Consider the following 22,737-nt stretch of genomic DNA (forward strand, 5'->3'; position numbering starts at 1 on the left):
ACAAGACAAGGTAAGGAGAGGGTTCTGTGCTGGCTCTGTGCAGAGTTCTAGGCCAGAGGTCACCGAGCAAATTGTGGCAGAGCTGGAGCCAGAACTAGAGTCCCCATGTCCCTTCCACGGGCTGTCCTGGAGCACCATCTCTCCATGGGGACCAGGAGCCTACTCAGATTCACTGCCCTTGTGCCCATCCATCCTGGGAGAAGGGCTATCCCAGGTGCCCTGGGGGGAGGGGCCCTGATTCCCTATCTTGGTTCTGTTGCCACTCGTTTCCACAACTTCACCCTGATACAAGTCCCATGCGAAGTTTCTGACCTTGGCCCACTGCTGGAAATTTTTATGCTGTCACCTCCCCACCCCCCACCCACCCCTGCCCCCTTCTCCTGGGACTCAAGTCTCTGAGTGATGGTCCTGCTGCAGTTGGTGGGTCATGACAAGATGGTGACAGAACAGGCACTGACAATAGTGTTGGATGGTGACGGTGTGACAGGGACGGGGGTGGTGACAGCCATGATGCTGGCTATGCTGATGACGTGATGACTTGGGTCACCCAGATGGGATGCAGCAATGGCGTGTAGGCGTGGAATAATGACTGAGCTGGGGCTGGCTATGGGGATGGGATGGCAGGGGTGGTGTTGGCTGAGGTCTGTCTGAGGGTGTTGGTGACAGGAGTGGTGGAGGTGGTTGGTTTGGGGTAAGCTCTGTCCTCTGGCGTTCTCTGCTCCCAGATGGGGCTGAGGAGGGCAGCCCACATGGACGGACACCCACCCACATTTAAGGCCGCTCCACTCGTCAGTGGTGGAGCCTGAGCTTAATCCCAACCTCCTGGTTCCAGAATTTCTGTTGTTTCTGAGGCGAAATTAGCCTAACCAGTCTGAGGTACCCAACTTTGGTGCCTGGTGCAGTGAGTGCCCAGGAAATATTTGCTAAATGATTGCAGCCAAATCTGCAAAGGCTTCAGCCAGTAAGGGAAGGGAACCATGGGAAGGGGCTACGCTTGCCCGCTGGCAGAGGTGGCAACCATGTGAGCTCTGGAGCGCAGGCGTTTCCCGAGTTCTGGTGTTCACCTGCCACCTAGGTGGTCAAGCTAGTTAACCTGGGGGGGGGGGGGTTGGGATGCAGGATGACTCATCCTTCCCACCGCCACAGAGCAGAACTCACCCAGGGAGAGGCGCCCTGCTCGGGGCTTCTGCTGAGAAGCTTGTGAGGTAGAGCCCGCAGGGCTGGCCCCACACCGGGGCTGCCCGACGCCCACGTCCCTGGCAGCGCTGGCCACGGCGGTGACTCGGCCTGCCCCGGGGACCGTCTCCTGGGGGAAGAGGGTCCAGAAGGGCCTGGGTCTGTGGAGCCCTCGCGTTCGGGGGCCAGTTGTCTCTGCGGGGGGCTGGGGCTGAGAGGCGACAGCTCAAGTCTCAGGGAGCCACAGGGAAGAGGACCCCTGTCCCTCCCTGGGCCAGGCTGGTTGCCTGGCGGGCTGGGGGCTGCGGAGGCCGACGGGTGTCGCTGGGGGGACGAGTCGTATTTGGTGAGTGAGTGTTTGCGGGCGGACGGTGGGCGGCCGGCGGCTTCTCCGCTCGGAGACCACGAACTCCTGGGCAGCCCGGCCTTGGAGCCATGGCCCGGGCTTGTGTCCCTCTCCGCGGGGCCTGGGGGCGCCGGCCCGGGTGGCAGAGGGGCCAGCGTGCCGCGGCTGCACGGGGAGCCGGCGCTCGCCTCCAGGGCGTCGGCGGGGGCATCCGGGGGCGGAAGGGCCTGCCTGGGCGAGGAGTCTGCCTGCAGCAAGGCCGGCGGGCCGGGCCTGGGCGCAGGCGCCTCGGAGGCCGGTGTGGACCGCTCGTCCTGGCTCTCCTCGTCGTCCTCGTCCTCGTCCTCGTCGAGGTCGGACTCGGAGTCGGAGTCCTCCAGGTCTGAAAACTGGTGCTCCTCCACAGCCTCAGAGCCCTCGCGCCCTTCCGAGTCCTGGAGCGGGTCATCACTGGTTCCTGGCGGGCACACACGGGGGACACAGGGTCACAGTCGGGCGATCGCTGGGTCAGCAGCCTCCCCCCATACCCACCCCAGCTGCTCTCCAGGCCTGTGTATTCTCATCCGCAAACGGGGCCTAGTAAGCATGGCAACAGCATGGGGCTCTGGGTCTGATCAAGGGACACATTGGACGTGGGAACCCTTTGTAAACAATCGTATTGTGATTATCTGCTGCCTATTGGTACGACTACTGAGGCAGGTCGCTGACCTGCTTCCCACAGGTGACAGCCTTGAAATCTCCATGGGACAGCCCCACTCTGTACACAGGGCGCCACCAGCAGTCACAATGCATTCAGTGACAGCAAAGACTGACAACAGTAGCTGCCATGTCGCCTGTGCGCAGGCTCTGTGCTCAGGATGGCATCTGCATCCCCGCTCACTCAGCCCTCAGGCAGCCCTCTGAGCTCGCTACTGTTCTTAGCCCCACGTTACAGACGACACAGCCAAGGCCCAGAAGGATCCCTCAACTGACCCCGTGAGGGAGATGGCAGGGTCGACAGGGCGCACTTCCGTTCTCCAGCCGTGCCTCCATGCACCCAGCAGGGGCTCACAGAATCATGAGTCACACATGAGCAGGGGGTGGGGGTCTGTTACTTCTAGACAGAGCCATAGGCAGGCCCAACACACGTGTGCCAACAGCGGCGGTGAACACACGTGTGCCAACAGCGGCGGTGGGTGTCAGTGGGCACTGGCTGCAGCTCAGGGCCCCATCCCCACCACCCTTGAGCCCAGAGGAGTCGCTGCTCTTTGGGAGCCCGTGGTGGCGTGTGTGTTCGCTGTGATGCCGGCAGCTGGGCTGCTAGGATTTCAAACACCCACAGGGCCCCTCCGCTCGGACAGGTTCCAGCCGAGGACACTGAGGAGACAGGCCTGACCCTCTCCATAGGGGAAGCCCCGCAGATCACTGCAGCATTTTGCTGGCTGGAGTGCTGGAAGATGAGGCAGGCAGGCGGCACTGGGGCGGGGTGGGGTGGTGGTGGTGTTGGCCTGGCAACATCTCCTCGTTGTATGTGGGGTTGCCGTGAATTCCGCCCACTTTGCACTTTTGCCCTTGGCCTTGACTTCCTCTAGGAAGCACACAAGGATCCCTGGAACTCACCTGGCCTTTCCCTCATTTACATGTGGTGACAGGCAGGAGCAGATTTTACTAGCAGCCTAACCTAGAGCCTGGAGGGTGGAGAGCAGGAAGAGGGCTAGGGGCTCAGTCCACACTAGTTCACAGCCTTCAAATTTTTACACTCACTGAGAAGGCTTGGGTTTGAATCCTGGCTCCACTACTCCTTGCCGTGTGATGTCAGCCATTCTACCTAACCCTCTCTGTGGGGTTTCCTCTTCTGTAGTGATAGAACGTCATGCAGCTGGTGGGAGGCCAGCCCTGCGTCCATCATGCAGGGGCAGCCTGGCACAGCCCAAGCCACTGCCACTGAGCACATTCCGGCTGTAAAGGGTTTTTGAGACTGCCTCTCACCCTTTCCCTCAGGAGGGCCAGTGGGTTTGAACTGCTGACCGTGCAGCTAGCAGGCCAACACTAACGTGAAGGGCCACATTCCTGGGCCTCCTAAGTCTCTGTGGTTTTGTTCGGAGCTCTTCCTGGGATTTTGCACCGTGAGCATTTTGCAGATGAAGGTCAAGAGGCTCAGAGGGAGAGGTGGTGCCGCTTAGGAAGGGAGGGGCAGGAGGAGGGAGGGACAGTGGCAGTGTCATCTGATGGGCAGCCAAGTAGGATGCTCTTTACCGATGAAGAACCCTGCATAGGGATGAGGTACCTTTACATGAAGCTAAGGCCCCCTGGCTAGTGCAGGGCTAGGTCCCTCACATCTGGGCAGCCCATTTCTAAAGCATCCCATGGAGCAGGCCGGCCATTGTGGGAGTATCACAACACTCAACAAAGCCTGCCACTGGGGTGGGGGGCCTGGGACTACAGAGGAACAGCCAACTGTCAGATGGCGCCGCTGGGACTTGGCCACAAGGTGGCGTTCCTGCCCAGCATGATCACCATCAGGGGCGGGAAAAAATCCATCCATCCCCTCCACCCCATCCACCCCATCCACCCCATCCATCCATCCATCCATCCATCCATCCATCCATCCATCCATCCATCCATCCATCCATCCATCCATCCATCCATCCACCCGGGCTGTGTCCTCCCTGTTCAACAGACACAACACTAATGCCCCTCCCTGAAGATTCCAAATCCTGGGGTAGGGTGCCTCCACTCTTCCAGTATCTTAGGCCATAAACCTTGGAGTCAGCCTTGCACCTCTTTTGCTCATGAACTGCCTTCACCCAATATTATGTATCAGCAAAACCTGTCAGCGTTACCTCCAAATATATTAGCATCTGCCTACCACGCCCACTTGGTCCAAGCTAAGAGCACTGCCTGGTCCCTGCTTGCACCTCTGCCCCCTACTGGCCATTCTCCAGCGCAGCAAGTCCAAGGAGGAGTCCTGAGATCTCAGTCAAGTCAAGATCTCACTGCCCTCAGGACCTGCTCCGGCTCCCTCTGATGTCATCGCCCCTCCCCTGCCCCTGCCTACCTGCTCCAGCCACACGGGCCAAGCCCTCGGGTCCTAGGTCCCTGCACCTGCTGCACCCTCTGCCTGGAAAACTACTTGGCCCCTGAACCTTGGCTCTATTCAAGGCTCTGTGCATTCACACCTCTCTACCACCTTCCACGTGATCCAGCTGGCCCCCCTACCAGTCAGTGCTTCAGTCCCCCTCTGGACTGTGAGCTTCCTGCGGGCAGAAGCTGGGTCTTGTGCACTGCTGGGAATTGTTTCTGGAAAAAGTACATGGATGGCACCCTCACCAAAGGTGGGCCAGAACACCTCAGTATGCCCCATGGGGAGAAGGGAGCTGGGCGAGGGCCAGGGTCCGGCCAGAGTCTCTCCTGCCCATCGGGACACAAGTCCAGCCCACCAGGCATTCAGGTGGTGGGGAGCCAGTGGCCTCTGTGTGACCTCTCTGGGCTTTCCTTCTCAGCTGAAATCGGGGCTACCCACATGGCCGGCATCTTCAAGGAGACAGTGCTGCTAATGGCCTGCTGGGGTCCCTGGAAGACGCCAAGTCCCCACCTGGCAGCTTGGAGGGACGGGCCCGGGCCCACTGGGTTCTCTTTAACCAAGGTGTTTTCTGTCATCGCTTCTTTTGCTAGGTCATCCCTCAAAGAGGAAAACAAAAGGGAGCAACCTGTGCACGCACCCCCCCCCCCTTTGTCTCACGCTTAGCGGTCTTTTAGGAACCTGACTGGTCTAAGGAATACTGGTGACGACGTGGGTTAAGTACTGGATTGCTGGCTGCAGGAGAGCAGGGGAGCTGGCTGCTCCTATAAACTCACAGTCTCAGAAACTAGGTTCGCGGTGAGCTGGCATCAAGCAGAGGGCTCGTTTTGTTAGGGGTTTGGATCAAGGCTTGCCAGGGGTGGAGGGGCGCTCCCTGCCTCCTACTACAGATGGCTTGGCTACCCACCTGCAGGGGTCACACTAGTCCCCTCTCCTGGCTGGGCAGGGCCAGCTGGACCCACAGCCTCTGATTTACCTGCCTCTTCCCCCTGTCAACTCTTGGCGACAGTGGCATGGCTGTGTGTGTGTGTGTTTGTGTGTGTGTGTGTGTGTGTGTGTGTGTGTGTGTGTGAGGGAGGGGGGTGAGAGGGCCTGTCAGCTCTCTGGAAAGCTCTCAGACTCTCTCGACCAGCGGTTCTCAACCTGTGGGTCGCCGCAACCCCTTTGGGGATCAAACAGCCCTTTGACAGGTGTCACCCAATTCAAAACAGTAGCAAAATGACAGTGATGAAGTAGCAACAAAAATCATTGTATGGTTGGGGAGTCACCACAACATGAGGAACTGTATGAAAGGATTGTGGCACTAGAGAGGTTGAGAACCACTGCTCTACACGGTAGGTAGTGTGGGCTTGAATGTGCAGGCATGTGTGTGGGTAGGGATGAGGGCAGGGTCAAGAGTTGTGTGGCTTGGGGTGACCGGTCGTAACATAGTGACAGGATGTACTGAGTGAACTGCTGCTGGTGTGAGCCACCACACCTGGCCTAGGTAGAAAGGGACTCTGCGACATAAGAATAGAGCACAAGCCTCAGGCCCCCCAGCGCCTCCTCCTTACCCCTGCTTGCTCTCGAAGCCCCCATGTGAGGTGGGTCCCCCCATTCCCACCCTGTGTGTGTGAGGGGGGTGCGGGTGGGCTAGGCGGATAGCCTGGCCCTTCCACCTAGGGGTCTTTCCTGCCCTTCCTTGTCCCAAAGGCAAGAGCTGGGCGACAGGCTAAAGAGCGAGATCAACAGCTGGCGGGGTGTTCTAGAGCTCAGCCCGGGCTCTCTCTCAGGCATCGCACCCCTTCCTGACTTGCCTGAGAGAGGCGGGAGCACCGGGGTGGGGGGCGGCTCTGTGGGAGGGAGGGGAGTATAGGGTAGGCTGGAAATGAGGGTTCAGGCTGAGCAGCAGCCCCAGATACCCCGAACACCACGTGAAGCATGAGGGGGCTCTGCACACACACCCAGGGAGCCCTGCACAGATCGCACACACACAGTGTCTCACAGGGGCTACCCCCCACACATACACACATGCACACTTGAACACACGGAGCCCTGAACACTTGTGCATGGGCAGTGTCTCGGGGGCTCTGCACACCCAGGGAGCCCTGCACATGCTGTACATACATGGTGCCTCATGGGGCTCTGCACATGCGCGCGCGCGCACACACACACGGAGCCCTGGCACATACTCACTCGCTGCAGGGCTCCATCAGAAATTAATTCACCCAAGGCCAGTGAGCACACACTGGGGTCAGGTCTGATCTGCATTCTAAGCACAACCCCCGGCCTGGGGAACACAGTGCCCACTAGATGCGGCTGCACATTGCAAGAGCCTGGGGAGTGGGGTTTGCCACGAGGTAGGTGGGAGCTGGGTAAGGCCAGGAGGAAGGACAGGAGGTAGAGGGAATAGGGGGGATGGGGGAAGAAGGGAGAAGGGCAGAATGGGAGGATGGGGAGGGAGGGAGGAGGGAGGCAGAGGAGGAGGAAGAGGGAGTTGGAGACTTGACTGGAGACTCAGGTACCTTCTTCGGCTTCCAGCTCCTCTAGCACCCCTGTCTCTTGGCACTTTTTGCTGTGGGCCTTGGACTTCATGTGCTTAGTCAGATTCCCTGGAAAGAAAGAAGAGCAGGTTCAGGCTCGGCTGGCAAGTCTGCTGCGGGGCAGGCCAGGCACAGAGGCAGGCCCTGGGGAGGGCAGGGCAGGGTGCTCCCTGTGCCCAGCGCCTAGGCCGGGATGCCAAGCCACAGCCCTGTTCAAGGTGCACACAGGCACTGGGATGGGTGGGCACAGGGCAGTGAGGGGCAGAGAGCCCTCACTGGTTACAAAGACACAAATGAGGAAAAGACCTCAGGGGCCATCAGCTCCCCCTGCCTCTGCCTTCACTCTGGCCCAAGAGCTGTGACATGGTTAGATATGACTAACAGGACCCCTCCTCATGAGGGCTGGGGTGTCATGGCGGCTCCCATCTACTAACACAATGGGTGGGGCTGAGGGCACATCTAGGGGATCGCCAGCCCAGAGTTTGGGAAGAGGAACCAGGGCAGTCACTATTGAGCATGGGGAGAAGGCAGAAAGTGGGGCCAGGGGAGTGGGGTAGGCCGGAACCTAAGATCCAGGAGGCTGGGGCCCAGGCCTTGGCTTCCTTCAGGAAGCTGTGTCTCCTTCTTGGCCTTACTTTCCTGCCAAGGAGCAGTGCCTGGAAGGCCAGGGTTCTCCCTGGGTTCGTGCCTACCAAGCCGTCAGACAGGAGGCTGCCTCTGCCCCAAGTCCTCAGTCCAGCCTGACAGCGAGATGCGCATGCCAGCAGCTGTGGAATCAGGTACAGTGACAATGGCTACCTCTTTCCTGAGGATGCACAGAACCTCACAGGCCCCAAAGCTGTGAGGGCAGGCAGGGGTGCCTGGGGAAAGAGGGGGTAGAACACCCGGACTTTTCCCCAGGAGAATGTAGGCTGGGTGCTGCCTTTCAACCCAGCAGCCACCCCCACATAGGGTGTGCTCTCTGTTGCTCTGGGGTTTCCACGTGGCCAGTCACCCAATTCCTGGTACAGCCCCGGTGTCAGGTGCGGTGACGCATTAATTCCATTCGTTGCTCAGTTGCAATGAGTGGATAGATGCGAGAAGAATGGTGGGTGTGAGAGCCCTGGGCTGACTGCATAGAGAGGTGGGTGAATGGATGAATGGATATGCGGATGAGAGGAAGTCAGAGTGGATGGAGGAAGAACCGGAAGAAGATGGACAGATGGATGGGACACCGGACAGAGAGACAGACGACAGCTAGAGGAGCTGGTGGAGAATAAATGGAAGGGTGAGTGGACAATGGGTCCATAAAGCGATGAGGGATGAGATGCGGGAGACCAGAGGCCACAGAGAGCAACCGGCTGGTGTAGGCGGACAGGAGGGTGAAAGAAGGGGAAGGTCGATGAATGGGAGGGCAAACAGGAGCATGGGAGAGGCCCCGGATGTGGGATGCAAACATAAATGGAAGGTGAATGGGCAAGAAGACAAACAGAGGAGAGGCTGGGAGAGATGGGTCAATGGGAGGATGGGTGGATGATAGATGGATGGATGGATGGATGGATGGATGGATGGATGGATGGGGGATTAGAGAGAGCTCATGGATGAGGCAAGGTACTTCCCGATCATCTTGAGAATCTCCAGGAGCCTTGGGGGGTCTGGCTAAGAGGCCAGTGGGAATTTAAAGCTGGGATTGCCCAAGGTGTGCAGTCCGAGGGTAGCACAAATAGAGGAGAAGTTGGATCCTTCCCCCTTTCCTATCCTCAGCACGAATCTATGACCCTAACTTTCTCAGCGCAGCTCTGCCCTCCATTCACTGTATAGAACTCATGCTTTCTCCCTCTGGCCAAACGGAAGCAGAGCCATACCTTTCAAAGTTGTCCTGGGGCTAGAGGTGCCAAAGGACCCTTTGGCATTGTGGACCTCTGCCCTCACTGTCTAGGGCAGGGAAAGCCTGAGTAGGAGGATCAGGAGGTGAGAGAAGGCAACTGAAAAGCAGAGGCAGCGGAGCTGGTATCTCCATGGACCAGAGATGCCAACTGCGCCCTGAGGTGCTGGAGCCAGGCCCAGGCTCCCGGGACCACCCCAGGTCACAGAGGACCCTGAACGTGGCTCATCCGTCATCGCCCAGGTGCTGCCTGGGAGGGTTAGGTCTCCCTGAAGCTGGCGTTGGATGCTGAGCACATGAGGAGCGCACACTCACCCAATGTGGAGAACGCTCTTCAAGGAAGGACCCTCCTGGCCCACCCCCAACAGGTCCAGGTGTCCCCAGCTTCTGTTTTACTTCTGGGTGCAGGTTCTACTGATACCATTAGACAAGATTGGGTGCTGGGATACCCTGGGAGGGCCCCAATCACCAACATGGTGCCCCCAATGGCTGGCCCAGACCACACTGCTCGTCAGCGCGGAGTCCACCTGGGACCAGGTCCGAGGTCTTTGGGGGCCTGCGCTGAGAACGGCTTAGGAGCTGGTGGCCTTCGCTTTGAGCCTGGGCTCTGCTGCTTGCTCCATGTGTGTTCTACTGTTTGTTTCTGAACCCCTGAGTCTGAACTTGGAAAAGAACCCCTACCTTACAGAGTGAGTGTGTGTGTGGGAGGTGGGGTGGGTGGGAAAATGCACACAGGGTGGCAGCTCTGGGCAGCTTGGTGTGTCTGCCAGAGACTAGGTGCTCACCACATGGTGTGGCCTGCACCCCCTCTACTGGGGGTAGAGGAGAGAGGTGTTAATAGGGCACCTGGGATGGCAAGGGATTTACCTCTCCTGGCTCAGGAGCAGGTCCTGGAGCCCCCCAAGGCCTGCCTTCCCCTGCCCCCACCCCTGAAACTGGCAGGCGAGGAGTTGGGGACTCAGGTGGAGCAGATTCTGGCTGGGCAGCCTGGGCTGGGCTCCCTCAGGGACCTCTCCTCGTTGGGACCAGAGGGAGGGCAAAGGGCTGCAGGCCTTGTTTACAGATGGGCACCCTGTCCCAGCCCAGGTGGGCAGGAACCCCAACTTGCCAGGCAGACAGAGCCCACCGCTCCGCCCACCACCCTGACCACCCACAAAAAGCTCGGTTGCCCTGGAGCGAGGGAGGAAAGGCAAGTGGATGGAGGGCCGTGTGTAGCAGAGATGGAGCCTTCACTGGGAGCACTGACCAGGGTCCATGTCTGCCTCGTTCAGCTCCTCCCCCAACCAAAAGCCTGTCCCCGAGATGATCGGCACCAGGGTCAGTACATGGCCAGTACCTGGCACAGCCAACCCGGGGCCTCTGTGAACTCCCACTCAGAGCTCCGCAGGGACTTCCCAGCAGCCCTTTCCAGCCCCACCCCCAACTCAGGCGCCCTTCAGTTAGCCCTCCCAGACCTGGGCTGCTGCCACAATGCCTGACACAGAGACAGACACACAGACAGGCCGACAGAGACAGACAGGAAGGGCTTCCCAGGACAGGACGCAGCCATAGGAAGGCCCCACAGACCGACTGCCGGAGTCAGGGCTGGCCCAGAGCCCCCGGTCCAGTCTCAGCTCTCACACGGCCCAACCTAGGGCCCTGCTCCCGAGAGGAGGGGGGGTGTGCAGGCCAATGATCTGAGAGGAGGCCAGCCTCCACGGGGACACGAGGCCTTGGAGCTCCAGGGTTCGGCTCTTTCCCTTGCACACTGGGGGACGGGGCAGGGCAGAGGCGCTTCCTCTGCTTCCCACTGCCCCTTCAGCCAGTCCGGAGCCCGGAGTCCGAGGTCCCTTCCCTTCAGATCACTCACTGCTTTGGGTCTTTGGGTCTTTTCTTCTGGAAGCCCCATGAACATGTGAGAAAGCGCTTGTCACACTCCTTGGTCACTGGTTGAGAGCAAAGCGTGGGTCTTCAAGACACCTTGGGGACAGTCCACAGCCCTCTGCTCAGATGACCCACTCTGGAGTCCCTTGGCCTCTGTCCTGGCTCAGAGACACAGGAGAGGGGCTGGGGGCAGACTCGGCGGGGAGGTGGGCTCCTGCTGGAGACCCGGGTCTCGCTCAGGCTGAGGAGACCACCCGCTCACGTCTGGATGGATATTTGGGTCTTACATGATGTGGTGGGTTTCCCAGGCAGGCGGTACCTGGGACTGCCCGATGGGCCTCAGGGGTTGGGCTCCCCCTGCTGAGAAGGGGATACTGTAGTCTGCAAGAGGGGCAGCAGTCCCTCCGCTGCGCTGGAGACAACCCGCCTGGAGCTTCTGCAGCCCTCTCCTGAGAAGATGGGGACTGCTCATGAGAGGAGGGCAAGGGAGCCATGCCAAGGGGCAGGTGTCCCAGACTCAGCGACAGCTCTAGCGTTCAAGGACTTCCCCCTTTGGCGCTCACTCTCCTCCTCTTTGGAGGCTGCAGGTGCGTGGCTTGGACAAGAGGTTCTTAGCTTTCAGACTCGATGACTCTGACTTAACTGTAAATTAAAACCTGCCCTCCGCCTCTTTTCCACACAGTCCCAGCTAGTGAGGCTGGAGGGGGCGCATCAGGGGAGAGGGGGGCTGTATCTCCAGCGGAACTCACCCTGGGCTGAGCTGCCTGGGAGGTGGCAGGGTCCCAGGGCTTGGGTGCCTTTGCTGCAGCCTGGGGCCAGGCATGGGGGCTCCCGGTCCACCAGCCCTGACTGGGCCCCCTTAGGGACGCTGCTTATGTGACACCAAGAGAGAGAAGAGGACCACAGGAAAGGAAGCGGGAGGGCAGGTACCTTATCCCAGACAGAACCTCTGGGCGCATATCTGACCTTCACCTGAGGGTGCTGGTGAAGGGGCGGAAGAGGTCCAGTGGTGGCGAGTGCCTGGGTCAGGGGACAGGCACCCAGGCAGGGGGTGGGGGGGGCCTGAGCTAGAGGTTTGACCAATCCACTCCTGACTAGGGAGAGCAGAGCAGGTGAGAGGGGCCGGCAGGAAGAGGATGAGGAAGTCAGGAAGGTGGGAGTGAGGGGGTGGGGGTGGGCAGGAATCGGGGAGAGTGCTCTCTAGAGCTGCTGCACCAACGAGAGGAAGGTCCACACAGGGCAACGCTGAAGTCGGCCTCAGACCCAGTCCTGGGGAGACCAGAGTGTAGCTTGTGCAAAGGAAAAGGTGGGGCCATTACCCCAAACCCTGCTCTGAAGACTGCAAAGCCTAAGAGGCTGGAGCCACCAAAGGTGCCAAGAGCCCAGGACCTCCCTCCCTGTCAGGTGTCAAGGGACAAGGGACAGCTGCAGTGTGTCCCTTGCCTGTCCTGTGGGAGCAGACCACTGAGTCAGCAGCTGCGACGAGCCCTCTCTGCAGCAGGCCAGCCACCACCATCCATCCCACCATCCATCCGGTCATCACACCTGGGACACCTACCCTCTGGGACTGGGCCTCCGTCCTGTCACAGGGCACTGCGACAGTCTGGCTTGACCCTGGCCGCCACAGGGGAGGGGCAGGCAGACCAGGGCCTGGCGGCGGAGCCAGCTCTGGCGTGAGATGTGAGATGTGTGTGCTAGAGGCTCAGGGTGGGATGGACACGTGGATGCTGAGTTCATCAGATCAGTGCTAAGGACACATGCAGAGAGTGGGGATGGGGGGTGGGGGGTAGGGGGAAGAGGGCCAGCCCCACCGGGGAGCTGGACTCTGTATGCCTGGTGGGAGGGGGGGGCTGCATGTGGACTCTGAGGAGGGACTGGGGGCAGCCTCTGGCCTCATTTCTGCTCTTGGGAAGTGGGGTGCTCTGGGCCCCTGAGCTCTCTGCTGGGTCCGCCGGAGGGGCGCTCCCTGCACTGGGCAGAGGCAGGGGCTCCGGCCGACTGTCTGTCTCTTACCTTTGGTTTTAAAAGCAAAGTGACAGTGCTTGCACACATAGGGCCGGACGTCAGTGTGGGTGCGGATGTGTTTCTTCAGCATGCTGGGCTTCTTGCAGCGAATTCCACACTCCTCACAAACATATTTCCCTCGGCCGCGGCCTCTCACATATACATACTCTTCGTTTGATTTGTACCTATGAGCGACAGGCGTCATGGTAAAGGGAAAAAAAAAAAGGAGGAGAAGAGGCAGCTTCCATCTCAGGAGATGGACATGTTTCTAGCTTCCTCCAGGCCGGGCGGACGCGGGGGTGTGCGGAGGGCGCGGAACCAGAGAGGATGGGGTGGGTGGGTTCCTGCACCTGCCAGTCCCCAGAGGCAGCAGACTCCGAGCATAGTATATGTCCACCAAGACTACCAGCGAGGCCAACGGAGTAATCAATGATGAGAGACAGCACCAGGACAGCCCTGGCAGCCATTCTTTAGCAAGGGCTCGCTCTCTGCTGGGCACGCCGCCCAAACAGACCACAGCCACGGCAGGAGGGGAGCACCCTCACACCCCCAATGTCCCCAGCCAGAGAGTGACAGACCAGGAGCAGTAGCTGCCCCAAAGCCTGCCCACCCTCCTGGGAGGGGTTCATAAGCCACCCAACATCTGCATGAGGGGAGGTAGCAGGGAGTACCTCCTGTACCCCATGGTGGAGGGTCTCTGGGACTCCGAGTTATGGGCCGCCCCGATTCTCACAGAGCTTGAAGACTCACTTGGATTTGCAGCAGGAAGTGCCCAAGGCTTTCCTGAGCTGCCGATGGCAGCCAGCCGCGGAGATGCTCCTGCGTCCACCCCCCTGACTCTCACAAGGCGCAATGGGATCATGACTCAGTGGGTCTAATGCTATACACGTCCAAGTCTCCAGCGGCACGGCGAAGGCTAAGGCAGACGTTGGGCTGAGGGGGCTTTTGGCATATGTCCAGGAGAAACGCCTTCTCACCCCAGATGCCAGCACAGGAGCCTGGCCTCCCGGTCTGTGGAACCAGCCTTCCTCCCGATGCCTAGTGGGAGCCCTGCCCATGCTCCACACGCACCCTGGACACCATGGGGAAGATGACACACACACACACACACACACACACACACACACACACACACACACACACACACACCCTCAGATTTGGTTAACCAACGCCACTCACAGCATTCTGCTCTGCAGGAGAAAGACGAGGCTTTCTACTCCCAGAAAGAGTTTAGTCTCGGAAACCCGCAGGGGCAGCTCGACCCTGTCCTAGACAGTTGCTGTGAGTCAGAATCAACGCAATGGCAGTGGGCTGACATGCAGCTTTCTTCACTTTTTCAGGCCTGGGCTGGATCAGCCAGTGTCAGATGGGGGGGTCACCCGCTCTAGGGCAAAGCACCCTGGTGCGTCCAGGGGGAGGACCTTCAGGCCATGGTAGAAGTCGCAGCCCCTGCAGTCCTGAATAACAGGGCCGGGCACAGGGTCAGCCAGTCTCACCCTTCTCCATGGAGCAGCTGCAGGCTGCAGCCCTGACTCTGATTGGCAGCTCACGGGCTTGTTAACCCAAGTGTCACGAGGAACCCTTTTGGTGAGAATATGGGGAACCAACTTTGCTCTTAATGAAGGGCATCCCTGGGGCCAACCATGCCCTATCTGCCTCTTGGTGACAGCGGTTTGCCCCCCGGCAGCAGCTTCCTGGCCTCCAAGCAGCTCCCCATATCAGACTTTGATCCCACGTCTTCTGACTGCTGGAGACCCTATCTTTAGGTGAAGATGGGCTAACAAGGGGCTCCTTTGCCCAACAAGGGGCAGAGAGGCGAGACTGGTCTCGTCTCCTCTTGGCACTGGGGGCTCTGCCAACACCTGGGCACTAAGCTCAGCCATGGTCAGTGGGCCACAATGACCCTAACCCTAGCCACCGACCATGGCGGGCTCCATCAGCCTTCGCTTCTGCCACATCCACCACACAGGCCCAGCAGCCACTGTGTTTTGACTGTAGGCTAGGCTTCAGGGCAATTCAGAAGCAGGCTTGGTGTCCTCCCATCTCAGCTGTTCTCAGGTCCCTGAATTTCTTCCCCCTGAACCAACGTAAGCAGAGCAGTCTTCTCCAATGAGCGATGGACACCCTTACCAGATCATGGCACTGTGGTGGCTGCTGCGTGTTGCTCGATGCCACCAGCAATCGAAATCCCTGCAGAGTCCCCATGGCTTCAGCAGGGGCCTCCACACTGAAGGAGACGGGGGAAGAATGTCCCGTCAATGAAATCCTTACAGACCACAACAGAAAACCATCCGAGTTGCCTGCTTTGGCCACGTCACCGGGAGGGACTCACCACTAGGGGAGGTCCCCCTGTCTAGAGGGCCAGCAAGCTGTGGGGGATCGTGGGGGAGCTGGATCGGTGGGCTCCCCGCAAGCTGGTGATTCTGAGGAAGGTGCAGGAGCAGGCAGCATGTCATTTTGTTGGGTACAGAGCACCGTGAGTCGGAGTTGACTCGGTAGCAATTCACAATAAAAATATGCAGAGAGGAAGAGGACGGTGGGTCTTCAAGGGCTGGGGCCTTGGCTGGGGGACAGAGCACAGCCTGTGGCGGATCACTGGAGTGAGCGAGAAGGATTGTCAAGAGATGGTGGTGGCCGGGAGGACTCCAGGCAAGGGAGCCCAAGGGCCAAGGCTAGGGGCATTCAAAGGCCTGGAGGGCCCGGAAGGCGACAGGAGATGGGGCTGGGCAGGCTGGCTCTGCTGGACTGCCAGTGTGGAGAGGGTACTTTGCTGCCACTGTAGGGAATGGCTTGCTGGAGGACTTCATGCATGATGCTCCTGTGCTCAGACAGGGATTCTGGGGCCTTCTGTGCCGAGAATCCACAGGCCCTGGGAGCCAGGTGGGCAGGGATGAGGTCCCAGTGAAGGAGAAAGAAGGAACCAATGCTTTCAACGTGACTCGCTCAAGTGTCACATTCAGACGTGGGTGGAGGCTATGCTGGCCAGAGTGTTGGTCTGTCGAGAGTGAGGGGGCACTGGAGACAGGGTGAAATGCAGAGTGCAGTTGGTGTCCGGGACACAGCTTGGTGCAGAGGAGATGGCTTCCCAGGAAAGCATGTCCAATGAAAAGGGAGCGGTGGGGAAGGCAAGGACCCGGGAGCCACCAAATTATAAGGCTGGCAGACCAAAAATGGCACCAGATGACTGCTCTAAGGAGAGAAAAGTCAGAGGGCGGTGATAGGGCAGGTCCGAGAGGCCTGGAAGATGACATGGAGGTCCAGCATGCAGTGCCAGACGGGAACTTGATGAGGCTGGCCGTGGAGGGGCACCAGGACTTTGAAGAGGGCTGTCCATGACTGGCCTTGAGCCTGTGACTTCTCTGCTCCGACCAATCATGCCGGGACTGGGGTCTGTCCAGCTCTGAGCTTCTCGCAGGGCGCAGGTCAGGACATCTGTCCCCTTTGTGTGGCCTGGACCTTCCCTCTGTCTAAGGCTCACTCCACCCTCTCCTGCCTGCAAAGAGACTTGGCAGATCAACGGCCTTCTCTCAGCAGCTTCCCAAGGGCCTTAGTTCTCTCCCACCCACACTGGCCCACACTCCCTCAACCTCACCCCCACCCCAGGGACTGGTCTCTTGGTTTCCCTCGGCAGCCCCCAGGGTGGAGAGAGCTGCCTGCTGCTCAGACTGTTCAGGCCAAGGCCCCAGGCACCCAATCCAAAGGCCATCCTGCCTTTTCCTTTCGGCCATCTCCAAGGTCATTCATGGAGCCACCTTCTAGAAGCGTTTGCTTGGCTTGGCTGGTTCTCTCCTCTGGGGGCCCTCCTCATCACCCTCCCTTTAAGGCTCTGATCTGTACCCTCTCAGCCACCCTCCGCACAGGGCTTGAATTTCCACTGCTTCCACGCCCCAGCTCTGGCCTCTTTGCTGTACCTCTGCTGTCTGCCCAGTACTCCTGGTGGTCTCAGGACCTCACCCTCATAAGCTGGTGCCACACACATGCCCCCCACAGCAGCTTTCTTGGGTTTACTTGTGAGCAGGCGGCACCACAGCCACGGGTTGGCCTGGCCAGCCCCCTGGGTCTGACTATGGTGACTCCATTTCCTCCACTGTGCTATTCAACCCACCACACACAGTCAACACGAGCTCCCAAATATACCCCCTTGCCAATGGACCCCAGACTCCTCCCCCCTTGTCCCCTCACCACACTGCACCCTTCTTCTGTCACCCAGTGACCCAAGGGGCACCTCAGAATGAGACCCAGTCCTGATACCTCCTCCCAGCCCGGGAGCAGCACCTGTTTCCTGCAGAGTCAACGCCCACTCCTTCTGGGGCATCCACTTGCCCGCTCACTGCTCCAGCTCTTCTTGAGCCAATTCTCCCCGCCCACCCCCCAAGGCCCCTCCAACCAGGCCAGACCTCACTGTGCCTCAAAGCCCTTGCCAAGGGTCTTGCTTCTTCCCCTGGTGTGTCCCAGACACACCTTTCTCTGATTTGGCCAGGCCTTCCCACACACCCCTCTCTGCGCCGACACTCTCCTCCCTCCATCACCCCACTTGTCCTACTGTGTGCATGCAAGATGATGGCCTTTGTACCAGCATCACTCCCACCGTCCCCAAAAGGATGGAGCTTGTGTCCACTTCCTCCATTGTGTCCTCAGCTTCGCACGTGCCTGAGACCCAGTGGGAACTCAGTCAACAGCACTGGCGGCACACTGCCAAGGCTCTCTTCCTGCCCTGGGTGGCCCGGCCAGACCCCACAGGGGGATGCTAGCAGCAGACACCTTCAGCCTAAACCACCCTGCTCCCAGAGTTCCCCAGCATGAGCTTAACCGGGTGCTCTGGGCTTTGGCATGTTGTTGGGGTTACAGGCTTCTACCTTGTCCCCTTGGAAGTTTCCCTCCCCATTGTGCAGGAAGGGATGCCGGCATTGTTCCCCATGATTAGCTGTGCACCACACTTGTGATCCAGAGAGTATTTGCTGGCTGATGCCTAGGAGATCACCAGGCCTTTCTTCCTAGTCTATCATCATTTAGAAGCTCCAAGATCTTTTAAGCATTGTAGTAACTTGCCAGGTCCACAGAGAATGGGTAGTGCCTGAGGCACATTGGCCGGGAATTGAGCAGGCTTGCCTACACAGAAGGCGGAAATTCTTCCACCACAGTGCCAACCCTGGGTCACCCTGACCGAGGGAAAGGTACATGCAAATGGAGCAGCTGATCCCATGGGTGCAAAAGAGGAGACGCCCTCCTCTCTTCTTGCCCAGCCCTTTGTAATGGTCAACTCTTTGTCAGCTCCTTTGAAAGGGAGGTAAATCCCTCAGAGCAGAAATGTGAATTCTTCTAGAGCTATAGCCTGGGGGCGAGCTTCTCCAGGGCCCAGACAGGCCCCGCGCCTTTGAGATGCAAGCCTAGGGAAGATGGTGCCCTAGTCTCCTCATCTCCAGCGGGGCATTCCCCTGGGTGCCTGGCCCCCAATCCTAACCACCTACCTTCCAGAAAGAAACGAGCAGTCCATTCGCAAATAACCACCCCAGTCAGGAGGTGGACATGGGAGAAAGACGGGGCTTTCTACTCCTATAAAGAGTCACATTCTCCGAAATGCATAGGGGCAGGTCTACCCTGTCCTATAGGGTTGCCATGAGTCAGAATCAAAGAGATGGCAGTGAGTTTGGTGTGTGCATGCGTGCGTGTGTGTAGACCCTGGGGGGTCAGATGGATCACTCACTCACTCACTCAGCAGTCCCCCCCCAAAAAAACCCTCAAGGTTCAAGTGCAGTTGAGAGTCCTCAGAAGAAAGGCCAGGCCATCTACTCCCCGCAATGCAGTCTCCCCAAACCCTTTAGAGACAGATGAGGCTGATGGACAGCTGTGGAAACCCTACTCTGTCCCCCAGGGTCCGACTGCCTCAGAGCCAGCTTGAGGGCACACTGCAGCAGCAGGAGGAGTGGTGCAGGGTGGAGTTCTGACCTTCCATACTGGAGCCTCAGGCTCGCTCCCCGCGCAGGGCATCTCACACACAGCCACCCCCAGGCCGATGGTGAGCTGCTATGACGCAGCTCACAGCAGAGCTTCAGACGGAGGTGGACTAGGAAGAAAGGCCTGGCGATCTACTTCTAACATCCAGCCTTTGAGAAACCTGTGGGTCCCATTGGTCCCAATCCCTGACCCATCCTGGGGGATGGTGCAGGGTGGAGCAGTGTTTTGGTCATGCATGAGTTGGCCCCTTCTGGGGCTCACCTCAGGGCAGCGAACAGCAACAATAAGGGAAGGAAACGGAGCGATGGAATGACTTGCCCAAAGTCGCAGAGCTACAAAGTTACAAGGCAGCTAGAACGTGGCGAGGCTGGTACTGGAGCCAGGTTCCAATCTTAGACACGACATGTGGTGACCTGGTTAGAGGCCCTTTCTTGTACTTGAATCCTGAGGCTGGGCTGCCCGAGCCACCTGACTAAGCAACTGGAGGTTCCCGCCAGGCACACAACACTGGGCAGAGTACTCCCCAAGGAGCTGGCACCCCTGTGCTCTGGGTCACAGACAAATGTGTCCAGTGGGACCCCAGTAAGGTGGCCGGTGAGACCGCTGTTCCTGGATTCTGAGTCTGGTGAGGTCTCAGCCATGAAGCTGCTCTGTAAGGTTGTGAGTGCCCCGGCCTTAGCACTGACCACCAGAGGCTGGAGGACCGGCCAAGGGGTTCCCACGGCCGGAAGGGGATGAACGATGATGGCTCGAACATGGCGGTAGAAGGGGCTTTTTCACTGACCTCTGAAACAACAGAACCCTGGAGGCTCAGGGCCCTAGGGGCCGGTGTGAGGTGCCATGGCTGGGGCAGGTGAGGGGTGTGATGGGGACTGTGCTGAGGCGGAAGGCAGGCCACAGTCCCTCTCAGAAATGGGCAGCATTAAGCCAAAGACCCAGGGAAACTGAGGCCATGTGAACCACAGCCTCCTGGATTTTCAAGAAAGCCACAAATTCAGAATTTTCTTCTTCCCTAAAGAATTACCATCTCGGAAACCTACAGAGACAGTTCTGCTTCATTCAATCTGCAAGTGAGGAAATGGAGCACCAGGGAGGCTAACTCACCTGCCCAAAGTCACATATCCAGTCCCTTTGACATCAGGTCACCTGACTGAACAGTGCATGTGATTGACAGCATTGTAGTTTTAAGATGGAGCACGGCCTGCTTTTAGAAATGGTGTAAATCACCCCCAACGAGAATATTTAGATGTGTGTATGAGAGGCTTCAGAAGGGTTCATGGAAAAATTCCATCCTCTTTCCATTCCTGTTTCCACAGACTTCTGGAAGACCTCTGGTATTTGTATGTCCTATCAGTGTGGTAGATCAGACATGGGGTGAAGCTCTGAGAACTTCTTAGCCACAACCACGCGCCTCGAGGGAATGAGTCCCTGGGCCCGGGGACTTCGGGCCTACGTCTCAGGGGGCAGTCTGTCCATTGGTATCACACAGTCTACATAGACAGTGTTCTCCAATCTATCTTGGTGAGCGGTGACTAGAGTGTCTTAGGCTGCATGTGTCCATTTAAGATACAATTGTCTCCATCTGGAGAAAAGAAGTATGAAGAAAACCAAAGACCCGGGGAGACAGCGGCCATGTGAACCACAGCCTCCACTTCCATGAGAACGGAAGAACTAGGTGGTGCCCAGCTTTCAGACCACAAAGGAAAGTCCCGACCTGAATCATCACACAGTATGGATAGTCTTGGGAATTCCGGAAGACTTCACTGTGCTCATGCGGGGCCTGTTCGTGGGTCAAGGGGCAGTTGTGGGAACAGAACAAAGGAATGCTTCATAAAATCAGGGAAGGTGTGTGTCAGGGCTGCATCCTCTCACCATACTTATTCCATCTGTATGCTGAGCAAAGAATCCGAGAAGCTGGGTTATAGGAAGAAAAACATGGCATCAGGATTGGAGGAAGCCTTCTTAACAACCTGCGGTATGCAGATTACACATCTTTGCTGGCTGACAGTGAGGAGGGCATGAAGCACTTGCTAATGAAGACAAGGATTGTAGCCTTCAGGGTGGGTTACAGCTCAGCGAAAAGAAAACCAAAATCCTCACCCCTGGACCATGGCAAACAGAAAGGATGGAAGCGGTCAAAGCTTTCATCTTGTTTGGATCCACAATCAATGCTCATGGAAGCAGCCGTCAGGAGATCAAACGACTCTTTCAGGTGCTGAAAAACAAGGGTGCTATTTTGAGGACTATAGTGTGGCTGACCCAACCTTGGTATTTTTTAAAAAGCCTCATAGGAATGTGAAAGTTGGACACGGAATCAGGAAGACCAAAGAATAAGCCATGCCTTTGAACTGTGGTGCCGGCAAAGAATATTGGAAATACAATGGACTGCCAAAGAACACGCAGATCTGTCTTGAGAGAGGCATATCCAGAATGTTCCTTACAGGCAAGGAGGGTAAGACTTCATCTCACGTACGTTGGACATGTTGTCAGGAGAGATCCGTCCCTGGAGAAGGACATGGTGCTCAGTAAATTTGAAGGGCAGCGAAAGAGAGGGAGACCCTCGGCGAGATGAAGTGCCGGAGAGGCTACATGGGTGGGCTCAACCGTCAGAACAATTAGGAGAAAGGGCACAGGGCCCACCGGGCAGCACAGGGTTTTGTTTTACTGTAATCTGCGAGTCGGAACGGACTGTGGGGGACCTGGGAGCAACAACCTCCAGAGAATAACATTAACAGCAGGGAGGGATGTACACTCAGTGTAAGACAACCCCACACGACCAGAAGGGCAGCGCTGACCCCCTAAACAACTCCCACCAGCAAGGAGGCATCGGAGAGAAGGCCGGGTGAGAAGGAGCCCCCAGGGAAGGGATGGGATGAGCGTGGCTTCCTGACATGGGGCGTGGGGATGGGGGGTGTTGCACCCGATACCAGGAAACACAAGGCGTCTAAATGTTTGAATGGAAAACTAATCTGCTCTGAGCGCTTTCATCCAAATGAAAATGAAAGCAAAGGAACCAGATGTAACAAGCCAATGGACTATTTAAAAAGAGAAGAGAGAAATGGTGTAATACAGGGGAGAGATGAATCGCTCCGGAAGTTATGTTCATTCTCAAAGTGATTTTCCCCAAGGCCTGCCGCGAGGGGGAGCTGTCCGACGTCCTGACCCAGGGCTGCTCTCTCCCAAAGCGGCATCTTTATCTGAACAGAGGGAAGACACTCCCTGGCCTTCAAGCAGCCCTTTAAATCCAAGATTCTGCAAGGGCATTCTGCATTGTCCTTCTATTTTAGTACTTGGAAGCCAATCAATCAATCAATCAATCAATCAATCAATCAATCAATCAATCAATTGAATGCTGTTAGTTGCCACTGAGTCAATTGTGACCTATTTCGATCCCACGTGCTCCTGATTAAAACAGTTCCATAGGGCTCCGCATTTAACCGCAATCTTCACGGAAGCCGAGCGCCAGCACCTTTCTTCCATGGCGCTCTGGGGAGGGTCTGGACTGTCAACTTTTAGGCTAGGTGTGTCTAGCACACACCGCACCACCCCAGGACCTTTAATGAGCCCAAGGTAAATAATAATCCATACTGCATCACAAAACTCTCGTATCTACTCCAAAATTGGTTAATTTAAAGCTTTGCCAAATTCCTGTGCGCCACCCCACCCCCCCACTCCCACCCCCACCCTCACCCCCCACCCCCACTCCCCACTCCCACCCCCCACTCCTACCGCCCACTCCCACCCCCCATCCCCACTCCCCACTCCCACCGTCCCGGGCCATGGGGGAATGTGACCTGGGTTTAGTCCAGCAAAGCAGGAGGAAGACGTGATTGGAAACTCCCACTGAAGCCCAGTGCCTGGCACCCGGGTCCTGGGAAGCGAGCCTCAGGGTAAGTTCCCAGCGGTCACTGTGCCCTGGGAGGTCCAGCCACTGTGTGCTGGCCAG

General features: G+C 58.0%; 1 protein-coding gene across 1 annotated transcript in view; it reads right to left on the bottom strand.

Annotated features, from left to right (window-relative positions):
* Positions 1-22,737, bottom strand: part of HIVEP3 (HIVEP zinc finger 3) — a 98,931-nt gene that overhangs the window by 4,535 nt on the left and 71,659 nt on the right. The window contains exons 4-6 of the mRNA XM_075554634.1: positions 12,846-13,021; positions 7,088-7,174; positions 1,159-1,979 (exon numbers count right to left, since the gene is read on the bottom strand). Of these exons, the coding sequence (XP_075410749.1) occupies positions 1,159-1,979; positions 7,088-7,174; positions 12,846-13,021 (1,084 nt within the window). The remainder of the gene's footprint in view (positions 1-1,158; positions 1,980-7,087; positions 7,175-12,845; positions 13,022-22,737) is intronic.

Source organism: Tenrec ecaudatus, chromosome 1 (genome assembly GCF_050624435.1).
Source record: "Tenrec ecaudatus isolate mTenEca1 chromosome 1, mTenEca1.hap1, whole genome shotgun sequence".
Lineage (NCBI taxonomy): Eukaryota > Metazoa > Chordata > Mammalia > Afrosoricida > Tenrecidae > Tenrec > Tenrec ecaudatus.